Here is a 15,820-nt window from a genome sequence, read left to right as displayed (position 1 = left end):
GATTACAAGGTTGCACATTCTGCCTTAGCTTGTATTGCTGCAACCAACATCTTTTTGGTAATATTTACATTGCTTAGTGTGCATCTTCTTTGCACCTTGATACTTCAGAGACCAGAGAAGACCTAGTGACAATTGTAGTAAAATAATAAAGTGAAAATTTGTACAGTGCATTGTAACTTTCACAAAAGAAGAGCCCAAAAGAAATAGCCGAATCCCTGGGCAGTGTACTTAGTTCTGGACAAACGGGCAGATCGAGACACCCTAAACCATGTGAGTGTATGCTTGGTTACAAACTTGGTTTATCTATGTTACACTATCTACAGAGCATTGGTGTACTTTTTTCAAGGTCTCTAAAAGAACACTGTACCTGGACTTTAGGCTCGGAAACCTCCTCCCTGTGGTTTGGTCCTCTGTCCTCCAGAGCCTCACTGCTCACTTCCTCTCGTCCAGAGTCTTTCCTTGCTTTGCCCTTTGGTTTGCTGAAAGACTCACTTGCGTCTGGTGATAAGACAGCTTGGGCTTGGAGTAATTGATGTTCTCCATTTTGCTTCTCAGCTTGCTTTCCAGGTGTTGAGGACATTGGCTCTTGGCTGTGGATGCATTGAAGTTTAAAATACATTACTTGATTGATACCGAACCTGCTGAGCTTGTGGAATAAGATGACTACAGTTTGTTAATAGAGGTCACAGTACCTGAACTCTCTTTGCCCTTGTTTATCAGCACCCAGTCCTTGGCCAGAAGTTGACGTCTTCACGTTTGCACCGGATGTCTCACTCTGCAGACCTGAAATTGAAGACATGTCTTTTTCTGCTTGCTGCACTTGGGAGAGGATTGCTTGCAGCCTCTCATCAGTCATCTCCTCATCCTCTGAGCCTTCCTCCAACTTAATGTTCTCCAAGAGAGACATTATCTTCTCTTGGGTCATCTCTTCATCAAACCCAGACTTTCCACTCTCTCCAGGAGCTTCACTGGCTGAGGCACAAACAGGCATCTTAGGTTCCTGCTGCTCTTTTACTGGCCAGTTTGGGAAGACATCTGATTCTTTGGAGGTTTCCTCACTGTCACGTTGTTTTGTGGGGGCAACAGATTTGTGGCTGACACCAAGGTCATCTTCAGCTGACCCATCCTCTTGGCTAACAGACTCTCGACCTCCAATAGAGGTGTCCTCTGCCATGACAGTAGGCGGCTTGGTATCTGTAGACACTGAGCCACTAGTGGTTGGCAAGGACAGTTCACTGGGTCTAACAGGGGCACTAAAGGAGAAGTTTAGCCTACTGTCATCGCTAAAGAAATCATCCTGGTGAAGAGGGGTAGGGGGCTCATAGGTCAGCTCTGAGGGACTCTTGAGCTCCAGCTCAATGTTGTGGTAACCTGAGTGACACAACACAGTGAGATGGAGACGAACACCACTTGTGCACAACGCCACAGCAACAGATGTTATGACAGAGGCCTTTGAAAATGTCATGGAGGAGCATGTTGGTGTTAGGGTGGTTTTCTGAATTTAATACGCCCTAACTGTATGACTTTTAAGGAATATTCTGGGTTATTTGCAGAAGTTCCTCCAACTAGAGTAGTCCCACCGTAAAATTTAGATAACTTTACAACTCAAATAACAAACATGTTTATTTAACAATAGATTTAAGTGATTTAGCAAAAATCCAAGCTTCATATTTCACCTGTTAAAGCTTGTGGTACACTTGCCCCACAGACTCCTATTGTATATGGATTATTTGTTTTCACAAACAAACTCAGGGAAAAGTTATTTTCTGTGGTAGTCGAGAGGATACCCAAGATGGCCGATAGAAAATAAGTGAACCCAGAATATTCCATTACAAGTATACCATAAAGGTAAGCAACATATAGTATAATTAGTATAGTTATAGATATCTTATAGTTCACCATGTAATTTTCAAAGGCAGATAATTACAACACTAAATATAAAGTTCTGGAACAGTGGGGTCCTGACGTAAATGGAGAAAGATGGGTGATGTTGATGAGGAAGAGGAAACAGACTGAGATTGTTTGGTCAACTCTTTAGGGATATGAGATACAAAGGACATAGATGAAGTAGGGACAGTAGAAACTATCATGGACACCAGGTTGCAGAAAAATGGAGCAAGACAAGATAAGATGTTGAACAGTGTTAGAAACATAAGACTTATGAGGATGATTTTGCTATATGAAGATAAGAATGCAATGTTAATAACAGAGTGAGTTACCATAGCATGAGTGAAGAGCTGAAGCAAGAGCTAGCACTGATTTACAGCACAGAAAGATAAACTATGCTACAGAGCTGCGCTTTGAAATGAGGCAAAATTGTTGCTATGAAAGAATTGGTGGGCAGTGGAGAAGCAGCTGGTCTGTATTTGAAGCAGAAGCACTCTATCAGGAAGGTTCAGAGGATTCTGGGATACTGAAGGATCAGGCAGCTTGACAGCAAGCAGACATTCCATAGTAGCCAGAGCCATGCTATCGATAAAGCTTCCAAACTACTGTATGATCATTATTCATTAGCACTACACAGAGAGAAACATTAAGGCAATCATGCTGTAAAAGCAGGTTGGATATTATTATGTTTTCATGTATGTTTAATATCTCAGAAAGTATAGTGAGAAAACAGAGTAGAGAAAATCAGAGCACTATTGCTAATAGTTAGTTGCTATTGTATTGTGGAGTATACTTTGTATACACATAAACATAATCTTTATCTTAATCCTGTACGAATCAAATCTTAAACCCATCAGATACATCGCACAAATAGGTTATAAGGCCTTAGCAGATAGAGCACAATAGAGCACAATAATAAATGTCCCACATTTTGACAGGATCTGACAGGAGTTTTGCCAGGCGAACCCGTGGACTTAAAGAGTTTCAAACCATGAACCAAATCAATTAGCTCTAAAAAATCAGAACATTACAAACAAACAACTAATGTAAAAATCTGAATACCACATTATCAAAACGTATAGACACTGATTATAAGTATAAAAACAATATTTAATTAGTATTTAAGTATTTAATTAGAGTGAGAGGGCTAAGAGACTGAATCGTTATTACTCATACTGTAGTTTATACATAATTATTTATCTATGGTGAAAATTAATTAAAAAAAAATAACTTGTGTAATACTATTATTGAGATGGGATTAAGTTTTGATTCAGCATTATCTTGTCATGTCATGTGTCTCCCATTGCTGCATGCATTAATGCTTTCATACAAACATACAATCATAATAACTCTATATATATGTTCACACTGATCCCTGACTGGTCCAATACCAGGCTGGGAAATAACAGTGTTGATAATTGGTGAATCTAACTGATTAGAAAGGAAGATTGAGATTTAAACTTAAACTTGAGTTTAAGTTTATACTGGGTTTAAATTTAGAGCAATAAGTGTTTTGCCATGATGGTTCTATGAATCTACAGATTTGTGAGAGACATAGAGAAGTAGAGTTCAGGTAGATGGGGCTAAACTTTACCATCAGCCTGCTCCTGGGAAACTGCGCTATCATCTGCAAAACACCTTGTGCCTGAAATGTTACCATAGTCAAATATCGGCCCTTCCAGCAATGTCACAATATCCAACCGATTGATCTTAGTCAGGATTGTAGTTAAGGCATCCGCTAAAAGGAGAAAAGAAAATATTTTCATGGTTGCACATATCAGCTAAAATAAATTATGCCTTTAAATTATAAACAAAGTTATTTCTTGTATAATGGCTGAGAAAACGATTTGGATGCAGAAGTTTCTGTCCCTGCCCACACCTTACCCACCCTTCTCCCTTCCATATGATTAACCCTCATTCAGAAAATATGTAGTCCATAGGCATACTTACTTGTAGCATTTTTACCATCTCGGTTAACCCATTTCTTTAATAGCATGAAACTCTGAGCTGTCAATGAGTTGGGGTTTTCCACACGGATGTGATTTATCTCATCAACCGAAAATTCCATTTCCCTGGCCAGCTCTGCAACACATTAAAAATAGATGAACAACTCCTCTGTCTTTACCACTCCCCCGTACACATGTGCGCAGTACTGCAGTGACTGCAGACGGCACACCCTACTGATCACAGCAGCACCGATGCTTTAAGAACCAACAACAAAAGGCAAAGCCATATGTCCGCAACAATGTAAAAAAAAATTGCATTTAGTCCTAAAAATGTGATATAAATTACAGTACTTCAATAAATTACTTTACATACATTATTACAGATATATAAACAAGTAGAGTATATATGTGCCAAGGTGGTTATGTAACACTTTGTCCTCTAGGTGGTGTCATTTCTTACCAGTCCAACTTAGACCAAGATGATCCGCCACAATAGCCATACGCAAATCTGTTCTTTCACAGGGGCTCTGAGGGCCTGAGAGCAGAAAATGGAAAGTCATGAAAATCTTTCAAAACGTATGTTATTCAGAGAAGTTAGAAAAGTAGTAAAGCAGACAACCCTATTATGATGAAGCAAAGATAATTAAAAGTTTTAGAGAGATTTTGGCATACGTGGGCCATATCAAATTATAGGTTGGGGGACATTGTTCAGAAAAGAGTTATAAAATATTTTGATATAGTCAATTAATATGTCAGTGGTTTTAAGATGTTAGATTTGTGAAGAATGCATCCTATCAATCTAACAAGAAATGTTTAAAACCTTCTGACAGTATAATCTTACCAGAAACAAATGAATCACAAATAAAGACGTCAATTTAAATGTCTCTACAGCTACAGCAGAGGTTCAAACGTGAATTCACAGTATCATATGAAACTGAACATGCGGCATCTTCATTGCTGTGCTAGGACTCTGTGTCTGTGTGGGCTCACGAGATTGACAGGCTTCCTTAGCACTTTACAAGAACTAGAAACCAATTAAAATGGCCAGCAACCCACTAACACTGGCATGCTACATTAAAACGGACTTATCCATAGAAAGAGATCTGAAGACAGGGTTAGAGACCAGTACACAAGTACACAAAGAGAGAGAAAATGACAAATGACAAAGATGACATCTACAGTCAGCTCACACCACAGACAACCACAACGGCTCATGCAACTAAGATCATACAAGTGGAAAGTTTTACAAACTAGGCTCGATCTCCACGCAGGGGGCCACTTGAGGCCCAGCACCCTGACTGCCTTCACCTCCATCAGTCCTCCTCCTACTCCTCCTCCTCCTGTCTCTGCCGGACTGCTCAACCTGTGACCTCACGTCTCTAGCAGACCTGGATGTACTGGAGGGTTGCGATGCTTCTGACAAAGATGTGTTCCTTGATGTGCTGCTTTCTCCATCCTTATCATATACCTGCATCTCTTTCTCTTTACTGGAAAGACAGTCCACCAACTTCACTGTGCTACTAGGTATTGAATGACTATTAGAACTTTTGCCAACCTCACGTAAAGTCTTCTGACCACATTTACTGCCTGATCTAGTGACTGGACCGGTTTTTGATCTTTTGTTGATGGTTATCGCTTCGGTTGGCTGTGCTTTAACTTTTAGTTTGGCCATTGTTGTAGTCCTACATTTCCCCACTGGTGAGGAACTAACATTTTTGACCTTCATCATTGGGATGCTAGATTTAGGCTTCACATCTGGGAATGGATCTAATCGACTCCTGGCTACCTGTCTAATCTTCTGAATAGGTCTCGAAGATGTTCGATCGTTTTTACAACCTAGTGGTGGATGAGGAATTCTTACCGGCAACCTAGACTTTGGTGGCTTTCCTTTAATGTCTTTGCACTGGGAGATGACATCATTATTCTCTATACTGTCATCTCTGAAAGTACCAGTGTTCTTTCTGACTGAATACTCATATTTGTTTATTACTTGAACTGAACAAGGCTCAGACATTGACAGCTGTTCAGGTTGTACACTGCTTTGCAGTGAGCGATGAGTTCTAGCATTTAAGGCCTCAAGATTAGCATTATTACTGCAATTTCTGGAATTATTGCAAGTTGTTTGGAGGTGTGCTTGCGGCTCTGCCCTCGACGAGTCTGTCCTTTGATTGTACTTGCTTGTTCTACAGGTTTCTGGTCCTATTTGATGTGCAGTCTCTGGTGTTTGACCTTGAGAACTATCCCAGTCTACACAAACAAAATCTCTCCTTTCAACATTGGAAGATTTAAGTCCTATCTTAAAAGAAGAACATAAAGAACTGACTTCTGAATAGGGGGGAGGCTCCATGTCGTGAGATGTGTCAGAGTGGTCAGTGCATATCTGAATGATATTGTATGATATAACAGTGTTGTCCTCTGTCTTAATTTGTGCTCTCTCAACTATCTGTGGATTTGAGGTGACTACATTTGGTTTTCTCACCCCATCCCCTATCCTCCCTCCAAATGTATGCTCACCAATCTGAAAAAATTGCAGCCTCTCTTCAACAAAATCCCGCTTGCTCATGTCAATCGCACCACTGCGGGTCATCTCAAACATCTTCCCTTCGTGGAAGGGGAAAGGGTTAGGTTCGCTAGTTGGTGTGCTTTCATCAGTTGGGGTTCTTGCAGGAGTTGAGTCAGGGGTCGTTGCTGTAGACTTGTCATCTACTGCCAGCCCAAACGGCTTGGGCTCATCATCTTTAATTCTAGCGTCCACTACTTCATCTTCTCCTCCCTTGCTTGACCAAGGATCAAAGCCTTTTGTTGCAACAGTTTTAAAAGGAGTATTAAACTCCTCATCAAGCTTGTAACTAAAGTAAGTGTCTGACAATCCTTGATCAGATTGTTTTCCATCATTTTCACTGTCCTTTGCATTCTTTTTGTTTGAGGGATCAGACTTAGCTTTGGTCTTATTGCAGTCCTCAGCTGGTGATTCTTCTTGAATTACTTCAAGTTTACTTTGGCAACGATCACTTGGTCTAGACATATTATCGGATGCCCAAATATCTTTTCTGTTCTCATTGGAAAATCCAAATGGTTTGGCAATAGAATCACATAAGCCGTCATCCTCATCCTGGAGTTCATATCCATCCAGAGAGTCAATCTCAGTGGCGTCAGTGTCATGAGAGAACTCTGCAGTTGTTGCTATTGAGCAATCTGTGATGGACTGATCATTGCCATTTTGTTCATAATCATAATCTTCTTCTTTTCCACTACCATTTTCCCCTGGTTCTTTATCATTCCCATTCGTGTCATGGATGTTTGATTGGCTTTTCTTCAAATCTTTATCCTCGTCAATCTTAAAGGTATATTTCTTTATTGGAATGGGTTTAAAGACGGATTCCTCCTCACTTGAATCACTTTCATTAGCTCCTGGGGGTACAGGAGATGGGGGCTGAACTCTTATTATGGGTTCAGCAAGAAGATGCTTATCATGCTCCTCTTGGAGATTTACTTCCATCATTTCAGTCTCAGCCTCTGAGGAAGGAGTCGACCATTTTTTCTCAGGCTGTGACGAATCAGAATCCAAGGGTGGTGGAGGAGGAAACTCTATATATGCAACTCTTTTGTCTTTTGTCTCATGTTTAGTTTCATGTTTACCATTGGCTTCTTTTTCTGGTTCAGATTCTTTTAAAGAAATAGCTTTGCCTTGTTCACTATCTTCTGACTCCTCTGAAACCTCAGCTATTGGGCTTGCAATACCTGGCATAAATGCAATAAATGGATCAGGGGTTCTTGAGGTAAGATCATAGCTGACCTCTTCTGAGCTTGGTGTTTCTGGAGTCATAGGACTTTTGCCAGAGCTATCAATAAAAGAGAACTGTTCTAAGGTGTCATCATCTGGACTGCCTTGCGGAGATGTGGACTGTTTCTGTTTAACTGCAAAAATTGTTCGACTTTCTGAGCTAGCTATCTTTTTGAATGTTCCATTTGTTCCTCCTCCCATATCTTTGTCAGCCTGTTTCCCCACTTGGACACTTACATAGACTGGTAAAGTTTTAAGCCCTTTGAAACCTTCTCTTGTTGTAACTGTGGATAATTTTTCCACTGAACTAGTGTCACTTAGACCACTTGTTGTTCTACCTTCAACAGAGACTTCTTCAGACTTCTTTGTTGCAGATTCTTCTCTCTGCATCTCTGAACGGCCCAGAACCCTTGGTTTGGTCAAGGTAGGTATATGTGATGGGCCCTTTTCAGTTAATTTACTTAATGTGTCTTGATTCACCTTCTTTGACTGAATTTGGTCTGCAGAAGCTGATGATGTTCTCACAGGAATATGAGATTCTGTCTTTTTCTTAAGGGTCTTTACCTGGAAGTCATTCCTATTGATATCATCCTTAGACAAGGAAGCTGTTTTAGCCGTCTCATTATTAATGCCACTTTTTAAATACTGCTGCTCTTTAAGATAATTAATTGCACTATCCTTATCTGCAATGTATTCATCTTTCATGTCATGAGATTGCACTTTAGTAGAGCTCTCTTGAGTTTTGTTGATTTCTTGATCTCTATTCTTCTCAAAAAGTGAGGCTCTTTTGACAGTAGTATCTGATGTGGTACATTTATCAAATAAAGATTTTTCACCTGATTGTTTTGAGACAGCAGTACTACTGCTACTGGGAGGACCTTGAGCTTTACTACTCTGTGGGGCAACTTTACTTTTATCAGTTTCTGTTAGTTTTCTAGAGGGTGGTTGTCCTTCATCTGTGGAATCAGCCTTTGAAGGTTTTGAACCAGCGAAAAACTGATATACTGGTAATTTACTTTCTGGCAGTTTTTTAACTGGCTGTTTTGATTGTGTCAAAGGCACATTCTTATCCTGTTTCTGTGCTTCTGTTTCTAACTTTTGTCGAAAAGAACTTACTTTAGAAGTCTTAATTGGGACTGGGGGGCCTGCATCACCTGCCTTTGCCTGCTGAGGGTCTTTCTGCTGTTTTGGCTTGTCATCACTGAACTGTGACAGCATATGTCTCTCAGGACTGTTTGGCAGACTAGCACTCTTTCTTTCGTTTGTACTGCCAAACATCTTCTGCCTGCCTTTGTCCCATTCCTCAGCTGCACTCATTTGTTTTTTCTCAGGGCTGCTGCACATTGAGCTTGACCCTGAACGTGTCTCTTTTGAAAGTCTTGTTGGTTTCTTTTTCTCAGGGGACTGGAGCTCATCATTTAACTTTTCAGTTTTGTCTCTAAAAAACTGAGAGACCTCACTCAATTTCTCCTCTGCTTCTTTAATGGTCCGATCTACTCTATCTTCATAAATGAGTTTCTCTCTATTCCTGTCCTGCTTGTCTTGGGTGAATCGCATCCAGACTGCATGTTTAGGGCTACCAGGTTCTGTGGTGTAATGTAATACTGTAACTTTGTCATATTGCTCATCTTGTGGGGGATATTTACCTGATTTGTCTGATGAATCCCTTGCTGACTTTAATTTGGACTCCTTCCTGTGGCCAGCTACCTTTTCTCCATATATGCCTTCTGCCCCTTGTACCTCAGTGGCTATGCTATGTGACTGGTCTGCCACTGAGTCCTCGGTATCAGAATGTGATATGTCTATTTTTTCTGAGAGCAACATTTTCTCCGCAAACCTGTATGACTCCCCTCTCAAATCAGACAACTCGTCATCATGATACTCAATAGAATGCTGGCTTAGAAGCTTTAAAGCTTTATATGACTCATCTGCAATGAGCTGAGCTGAACTGGGACGACTCTCTTCCTCTTGAGAGACAGGTGTATTGACTCTGGATGTGTCTAAGAAGAATGGCAGTGATTCCTCAGCAGCAAGTTCCTCCTCATCTTGAAGAACCTCATAATCACCATCAATCCTTTCAACAAGCTCCTTGAGACCTCGGCCACCCTTGCATATAAACTCTGGATGCTTTTTAGTCTCTCTGATTATAACTTCAGTTGGGTCAGTTGTGTTGCCCTTTTCTATGTGCACCTCAATAATTCTCTCAACTTTGGGCTTTTTGTCTTTTTCAAGGAACCTTGGGGATAATTCATCTCCTTTAATGGTGTCTTGGCCAGCTTTGTGCTCAAATAAACCTGCTAATTCTTTGGAAGGATCTCTTCCAGACTGAAAAGCTTTCATTATGTCTCGGACTGACATTGTTTCTTCAATCCTGTCAGAGCCAGCATCTTTCAGTTGAGGTTTGTGGTAGACCATTCGAGTTGTAGTGGTAATATGAGTTTCTTCTTTGACGCATGCCAGCTCCTCAGAGTTTACTTTCATCTGCAAGGCCTTTACCTTATCTTTGATTGTGCTAACTGTTGGCTCAGGCTCAACTGAATTCTTCAAAGCTGCTGCCTCATCCATTTGAGGCTCACATACCTCCTCTGGATGTTCATAGCTCCTGATAACGTGAACCACCTCAGTTCTGGTTTCTGTTATTACAGGGGGAATTGGCACATCTGTGAAGGGGGGTTTGGGCCCTGTGCTCTCTGCACTTTGAGGAGCAGATGGGGTCTTTTCACTTCTGGTTTCAAAACCACTATCTGAAAGGGGACTCTTATCTTGTTCATGGGAAAAGTCATCTGGAGATTCCAGGATAGCATCTGAGCCACTATAGGAATCGGCTAATTTACTTAAGTCTTTCTCTGAGGGAGAGGTCCGCATACCTGTGGGTGGCATTTTGAGCTTGTGCTCCGGTTTCATGGTGCGCTTCTGTTTTTCCTCCCCTTCCTTCTTTATTTCATCATATCTGCTCTTTACATCAGCTATTTTTGAGAGGGAACTAGCACCAAGATCATTAATTAAGTAATCAACCACTTTAGCTAAATTGAGATCTTTGTCTGACACTGTCTGCGGCCCAACAGTAAGGGTTGGTTCAAATGTTGGCAGGGATCGCAGGGCGTTCTGTCGTGCCTCCTCAATTTCATCTTTGGAGAACTCTTCCCATTCATCCTCTGAGGCCCTCTCTTTACTTGAGTTTTTAGCCTCACTCAGGACATCTTTTGTGAGAATTTCACTAACTTTGACGAGGTCCTCTTTAACTTTCTCAACCAAACTGAAAGGTTCTTCGTCCTCCATCTTGGACTCTTTAGAAACATGCGAGTGGAAGCTCTTGGCTGCAGCTGAGGAGTCTGTTTGTAAGATTGCAGTCATTCTTATCAGATCATCCTTCATATCTGCCACATCTTTAAGAATCTCTTGACTGGATGCCAATGTAGGTGCGGCAGCTGCTTTGAGGACTGTTGGGGAAATGAAAAGCGAGGGCTTTGAGGGTTTCATTCGTGATGTAGAGGGCTGTGCTTGAGTGTGTGTCTGAGGTGTGATTGTTGTTTTGTCTGGGACTTTCTTCCCCTGGGGTTCAGGGAGCACATTGACCACGGAGAATACTGGAACAGACATGGAAATGGATGAGATTGGCGTTGTGGTGGCTGGAGATCTAAGGGAATCATAAACAGAACTTGACAAGTTTGATCTTAAAGGTGAAGATACAGATTTTAGCGCACTATAGTTTGACATAGAGCCAGCGTAAAATGTTTTCTCAGCCTCACTGAAGGCTGCACCAACACTGGCCGTAGCTGCTTGTGTTGTGGCTTGTATCCTTTCTTGTAAGCTGTAAGCCCCTCCTGAAAACAGGCGGGAAGATGCAGAGGATGATGAGGGGTACTTTTTCGGTGAAATGGATCCGTTTAACAGAATTGTTTCAGTACTGGCTATTGTAGACTTCGTTGATGAAGAAATCGATGACATAAGTGTTCCCCTAGCTGCATCTGTGGTGGTTTTAATAGAGGACAAGCTTGCTATGTTTCGAATAGGAGAGGACACTGCTATACTTGTGGGGGCCAGGGCAGATTTAAAGGAATAAGATGTGTATGTATTTGTGGTCGACTTTATAGAATCAGATTGGGTCACTGTGGTGAAAGTTCTGTCTAGCATGGATCCAGGTGAAGAAATCAAGTTAGCTCTTGAGGACAATGAAGCAGCAAGCCCCTTAATGGACACAGGATCTGTGCCAGTTTTACTCGGTGAAGACATGAGACTGGAGGAAATTGGAACTTGATTTTGGGGGTGTTGAACCACAGTCTTTATTGGAGATGACATAGATCTGTATGTTCTAATGGGTGATGCTACATCGTTAACTGATTTTGCAGGAGAAGCGTTTGACATTCCTAGGGTGGACTTGATTGGAGAAGCAGAGGAAATAGACCATGCAGACTTTAATGGCGAAGCAGATGGCGTGTTGGAAGGTGAACTGGAGAGGGAACCCAGTCCACATTTTGTTTGCCCAGGGACGGTAATAGGAGCAGTCGACCATGCCTGGTAAGATCTTGTTGAAAAGACAGGTTTGTGAGCGTAACCAGCAGGCAGTGTTCTTGTTGTACTTCGTTCAACTGTTTCTTTAAACAGACAAATGAAAATCCAACATAAATCAACAAAAAAATGGTGGGAAAACAGAGAGACCAGAAGGAAAAAATTGGTCAGTGGCGTTCGTCTTATAAGGAGGTAGAACAGCAGTTTTATGACGTGAAATGGAACTGAAGGTGAGGATGTAGCCAAAATAAAGACGATCCACAGAGATTCATGGCCCACAAAGGGTTTACAAAACAAAACTGAAAGCCAACAAAGCGCGCACACACAGAAGGATGACATAAATGATGAACTACAAAACGTAAAATGGCAAGACAAATGCACACGACCCGAGTAAAAGAATTTCACTTTTGACTTTTGATGTGCTAAATTCTCCTGTGACTGACTACCCTCATTTGCTGCAGTGCCTTTTATCTGTTTGCTTAAAAAAAAAAGAAGATCTTTCCCCAATTTGTATATTTTGACAAAAACAGAAGGCTCCAAAACAAAAAGCATCCTTGTTCCTATGCTATAGCTAAAAACATATTATGGCAAATGCAGGCTAACAATGACTACAGTTCATAATATCACACACATCATGCAGATCTGAGTAACCTTAGTGACAGGCAATTCAGTGCAAAGTGTGAAAGCACCCGAGATAATCTATCTGTGAGTCTTCATGCATTTCCCTCAAAAATGCATTAAATTATTCTGCACAATCACAAAGCCAAAAGGAGCAAGACTTGTAAACAGGAATTAAAAAAAAAGGAAATGATTTTTACTTTGATGTCAAACTGCATACAGTCTGCATTATTAAGACACTCAAAGTAAAATGTTATGAATGTTTCAAGATATAATTATTGCTAGTGGGGGTAAAAATAACAAATAGAGTAAACAATATATCACAAGCATAGGGCAAGCACGGCACACCAACTGAAATACAAAATTTTACATGCAAACTAAACTTTAAAAAAACAAGCATGTGGACTGTTCATGTATGGTAAGAATGCAGATAAAACATTATTATTATTATGATTTTGCCAGTTAATATATCATAGATGGTCACAGTAAGTCACATGTTAGCTTTAATCACTCCCAAGAATTTGGTTCTCAAAGTAAGTTCATATATTAGTGAAAACATCACACTCACTCGTTCCAGGCTCGGTCAGATAGCTGTAGCGCTTACGTAAGGCTATAGATGCAAAGGTATGACGTCGTTCTGGCTTTTCAGTCTGTAACAACAACAACAAGAATCCTATCAGTTCTCCCATTTTTAACTCTGTTTAAAGTTCATTTAACTCTCTTATTGTTCTTTCCTCCTGGAAAAAAAACTTATCACTATAATGAAGGACTATGCACTGATTTGGTCCGTTTTTCTAAGTTTACTCTATATTTATTTATATTTACATTTAAATTGAGTTGGCCTAAATTGTTTCTATTAGCTTCAAAGGAAATCAAAGCTACATTGATTTCCTTTGATACATTTTTAAGGCCATAAAACAAAAAGAATATCTATGACTGACTAGGTCAATGAGATTATGGGCGACGATAACCAGCACTTTGTTGCACAATCTAAAAATATTTTTTCTCCTTAAATCAAATTTGATATGTGATCCAATTAAGTCTTGACAGTCTATGCAACAATACTATACTTGGTGCATGGATGGGTAAAAATCAGCTTGCAGAAAGTTGCAGCAGCATGCAGTATGTGAACTGTATGTGTAACCATGTTAAAGCTGTCTAGAACAAGCAAATAACTAAAGCAACTAGCAGACCACATGGAAATGAGGGGACAGCACTATTACCTCTTCCTCAGGATCTGAATCCACATCCTTTTGGTTCCCAAGATGCATTGCAGAAACAGAGGGTATAACGTAATGAAGAGCAGGGGGAAAGAAACATCAGGATGTGAAAAAAGGCGATTGAGAGCACACCAAGTAAAAGTTACCGCAAAGCCACAGTGAAGAAACATAAAGGGGTAGAAATAAAAATAAAAAAAATACACAGAAAAAAAGCACAGAGCCACAACCACAGAAGCTGTTGAAATAAGCACAAGCCTGTGCACCTTCAGCCAAAGCAAGATCCAAATCAAAAGAGTGATTTGGGTCAGTCACAACAACAACAACTTGAAAGAAGCTTGAAACAGATAAAAGACACACTCAGGCAGTTTGAGCCAAGTTTAACCCTCAGTAACTAGGAGCACTGCTCTATCTTTCCTGAGTATGAAGATGGCATGATATGACGCAGATGATTATAGTTCAGCCTTACCTTCTTGAGTCCAGGAAGTGTGATGTTTAAATTACAGATAGCTGCCTGAGTGAGACCCTTGGAAGTTTTGGTATCTCGGAGGAAGGACACGCGGCCGCATGGCTCTTGGCTGCTGTCTCTGACCTGCAGAGGACAAACACATGTTAGTGCTAACAAATTAGTCTTTAGGTCTGACTTGCCCAGACTTGACTGGATTATAGCATGTAGAGGATGAGTAGCCTATTTGATTAAACATAGTAGAAAGTTTCAGCTGGAAAATACAAAACACGCTAAAGTGAAAAGTCACAAACAGCTACATGCTACAGTTTCCCATTGCCTTATGATATCTCAAGGTCTAACAGAACATTTTATTTTTAACCCAAAAAATATTAGTAATTTAAAAAAAAAATCTATATAATAAATATATAATACAAAAATTAGACTGTGCATTACTGTGCTTAACTGTCATGACAATATTGTCAAAATGTGAAAGAGAAAATGTGAATTACCTTTACACAGAACGGGAGTCTATTTTCTTTGAAAGCAAAGAAGTTAAAAACCAGCTGTTGTCCAGCTTTGATCAGAGGGGCCAAATTGCCGTAGCAGTCCACGTAGATGGGTTTCCCTTCAAGTACCTTTAAAATAGACAGCCATGTCAGTGCAACCACAACATTTTATTAAACTGTTAGAGACAACACTCTTAAAAAGACTACACCCTGCAAAAATCATAATGATAAATAGATATCGTAAATATCAATGATTAGCATGGAAGGTTTATACAGTACATCAAAATATTGTCAGAATAGCAACACAAAAGAAAAACAAAACAGATAATGTACCTCAATGTCTTTGCTTCTGGCCACCTCCTCAAAGTTCTCCTGTTGTTCCAGAGTTTTGTCCACTTTATCGTCCGTCATACAGAAGCACCGCAGGTTGGACTCCACAGGGTCATTCATTTTAGCAAACACTACAAACTTGGCCATGTAGGGCACACAGATGAGCTCCCTGTAGAGCTGGGTGGCCAAACCCACAGTCTCTGGGATTTGATGGCAGTCTGCAAGCCAAAACCTGGACACAAATTTAACAGTCACAAAGCTGAAAATGTGAGATTTTGATTACGCACCTTCATATTCTTTTGAATTAGATCAGAGTTATTGAAAATAGATCAAATAGCAAGAGGATTTAATGAGAAAGAAGCTCATAATGTTCTTTTACCTGGCAGACACATTTGTGGTGAAGGACACACAGTCATTCATAAAGGTGAGAGGTGTAGTGCCAGTGATGTCCTCCCACTGAGCCGGCGATGTGCCACCTGTCACAAGATGCTTATTAAATGGATTCTGAAGGATTAAAAGTTTTCTTGCCAGTCTAAAACTAGACGAATACTATAATAGAGGAGTTATGAGTTAAG

General features: G+C 40.4%; 1 protein-coding gene across 46 annotated transcripts in view; it reads right to left on the bottom strand.

Annotated features, from left to right (window-relative positions):
* ank3b (ankyrin 3b) overlaps positions 1–15,820 on the bottom strand; it is a 171,185-nt gene that overhangs the window by 5,362 nt on the left and 150,003 nt on the right. For 14 of the 46 annotated variants that reach the window (XM_079596437.1, XM_079596435.1, XM_079596449.1 and 11 more), the window contains 11 exons: positions 15,625–15,721; positions 15,249–15,477; positions 14,919–15,044; positions 14,431–14,553; positions 13,968–13,994; positions 13,313–13,394; positions 4,294–4,368; positions 3,838–3,969; positions 3,482–3,625; positions 693–1,371; positions 368–590 (listed from right to left, as the gene is read on the bottom strand). In XM_079596437.1, coding sequence (XP_079452563.1) covers positions 368–590; positions 693–1,371; positions 3,482–3,625; positions 3,838–3,969; positions 4,294–4,368; positions 13,313–13,394; positions 13,968–13,994; positions 14,431–14,553; positions 14,919–15,044; positions 15,249–15,477; positions 15,625–15,721 — 1,937 coding nt within the window. Of the gene's footprint in view, positions 1–367; positions 591–692; positions 1,372–3,481; positions 3,626–3,837; positions 3,970–4,293; positions 4,369–6,347; positions 11,679–13,312; positions 13,395–13,967; positions 13,995–14,430; positions 14,554–14,918; positions 15,045–15,248; positions 15,478–15,624; positions 15,722–15,820 lie in introns of those variants that run through there. The other 32 variants (XM_079596445.1, XM_079596447.1, XM_079596462.1 and 29 more) reach the window with 12 other exon arrangements.

This window comes from Phoxinus phoxinus, assembly GCF_949152265.1.
Source record: "Phoxinus phoxinus genome assembly, chromosome: 21".
Taxonomy (NCBI): Eukaryota; Metazoa; Chordata; class Actinopteri; order Cypriniformes; family Leuciscidae; genus Phoxinus; species Phoxinus phoxinus.
This window is presented reverse-complemented; position numbering and strand designations above follow the sequence as displayed.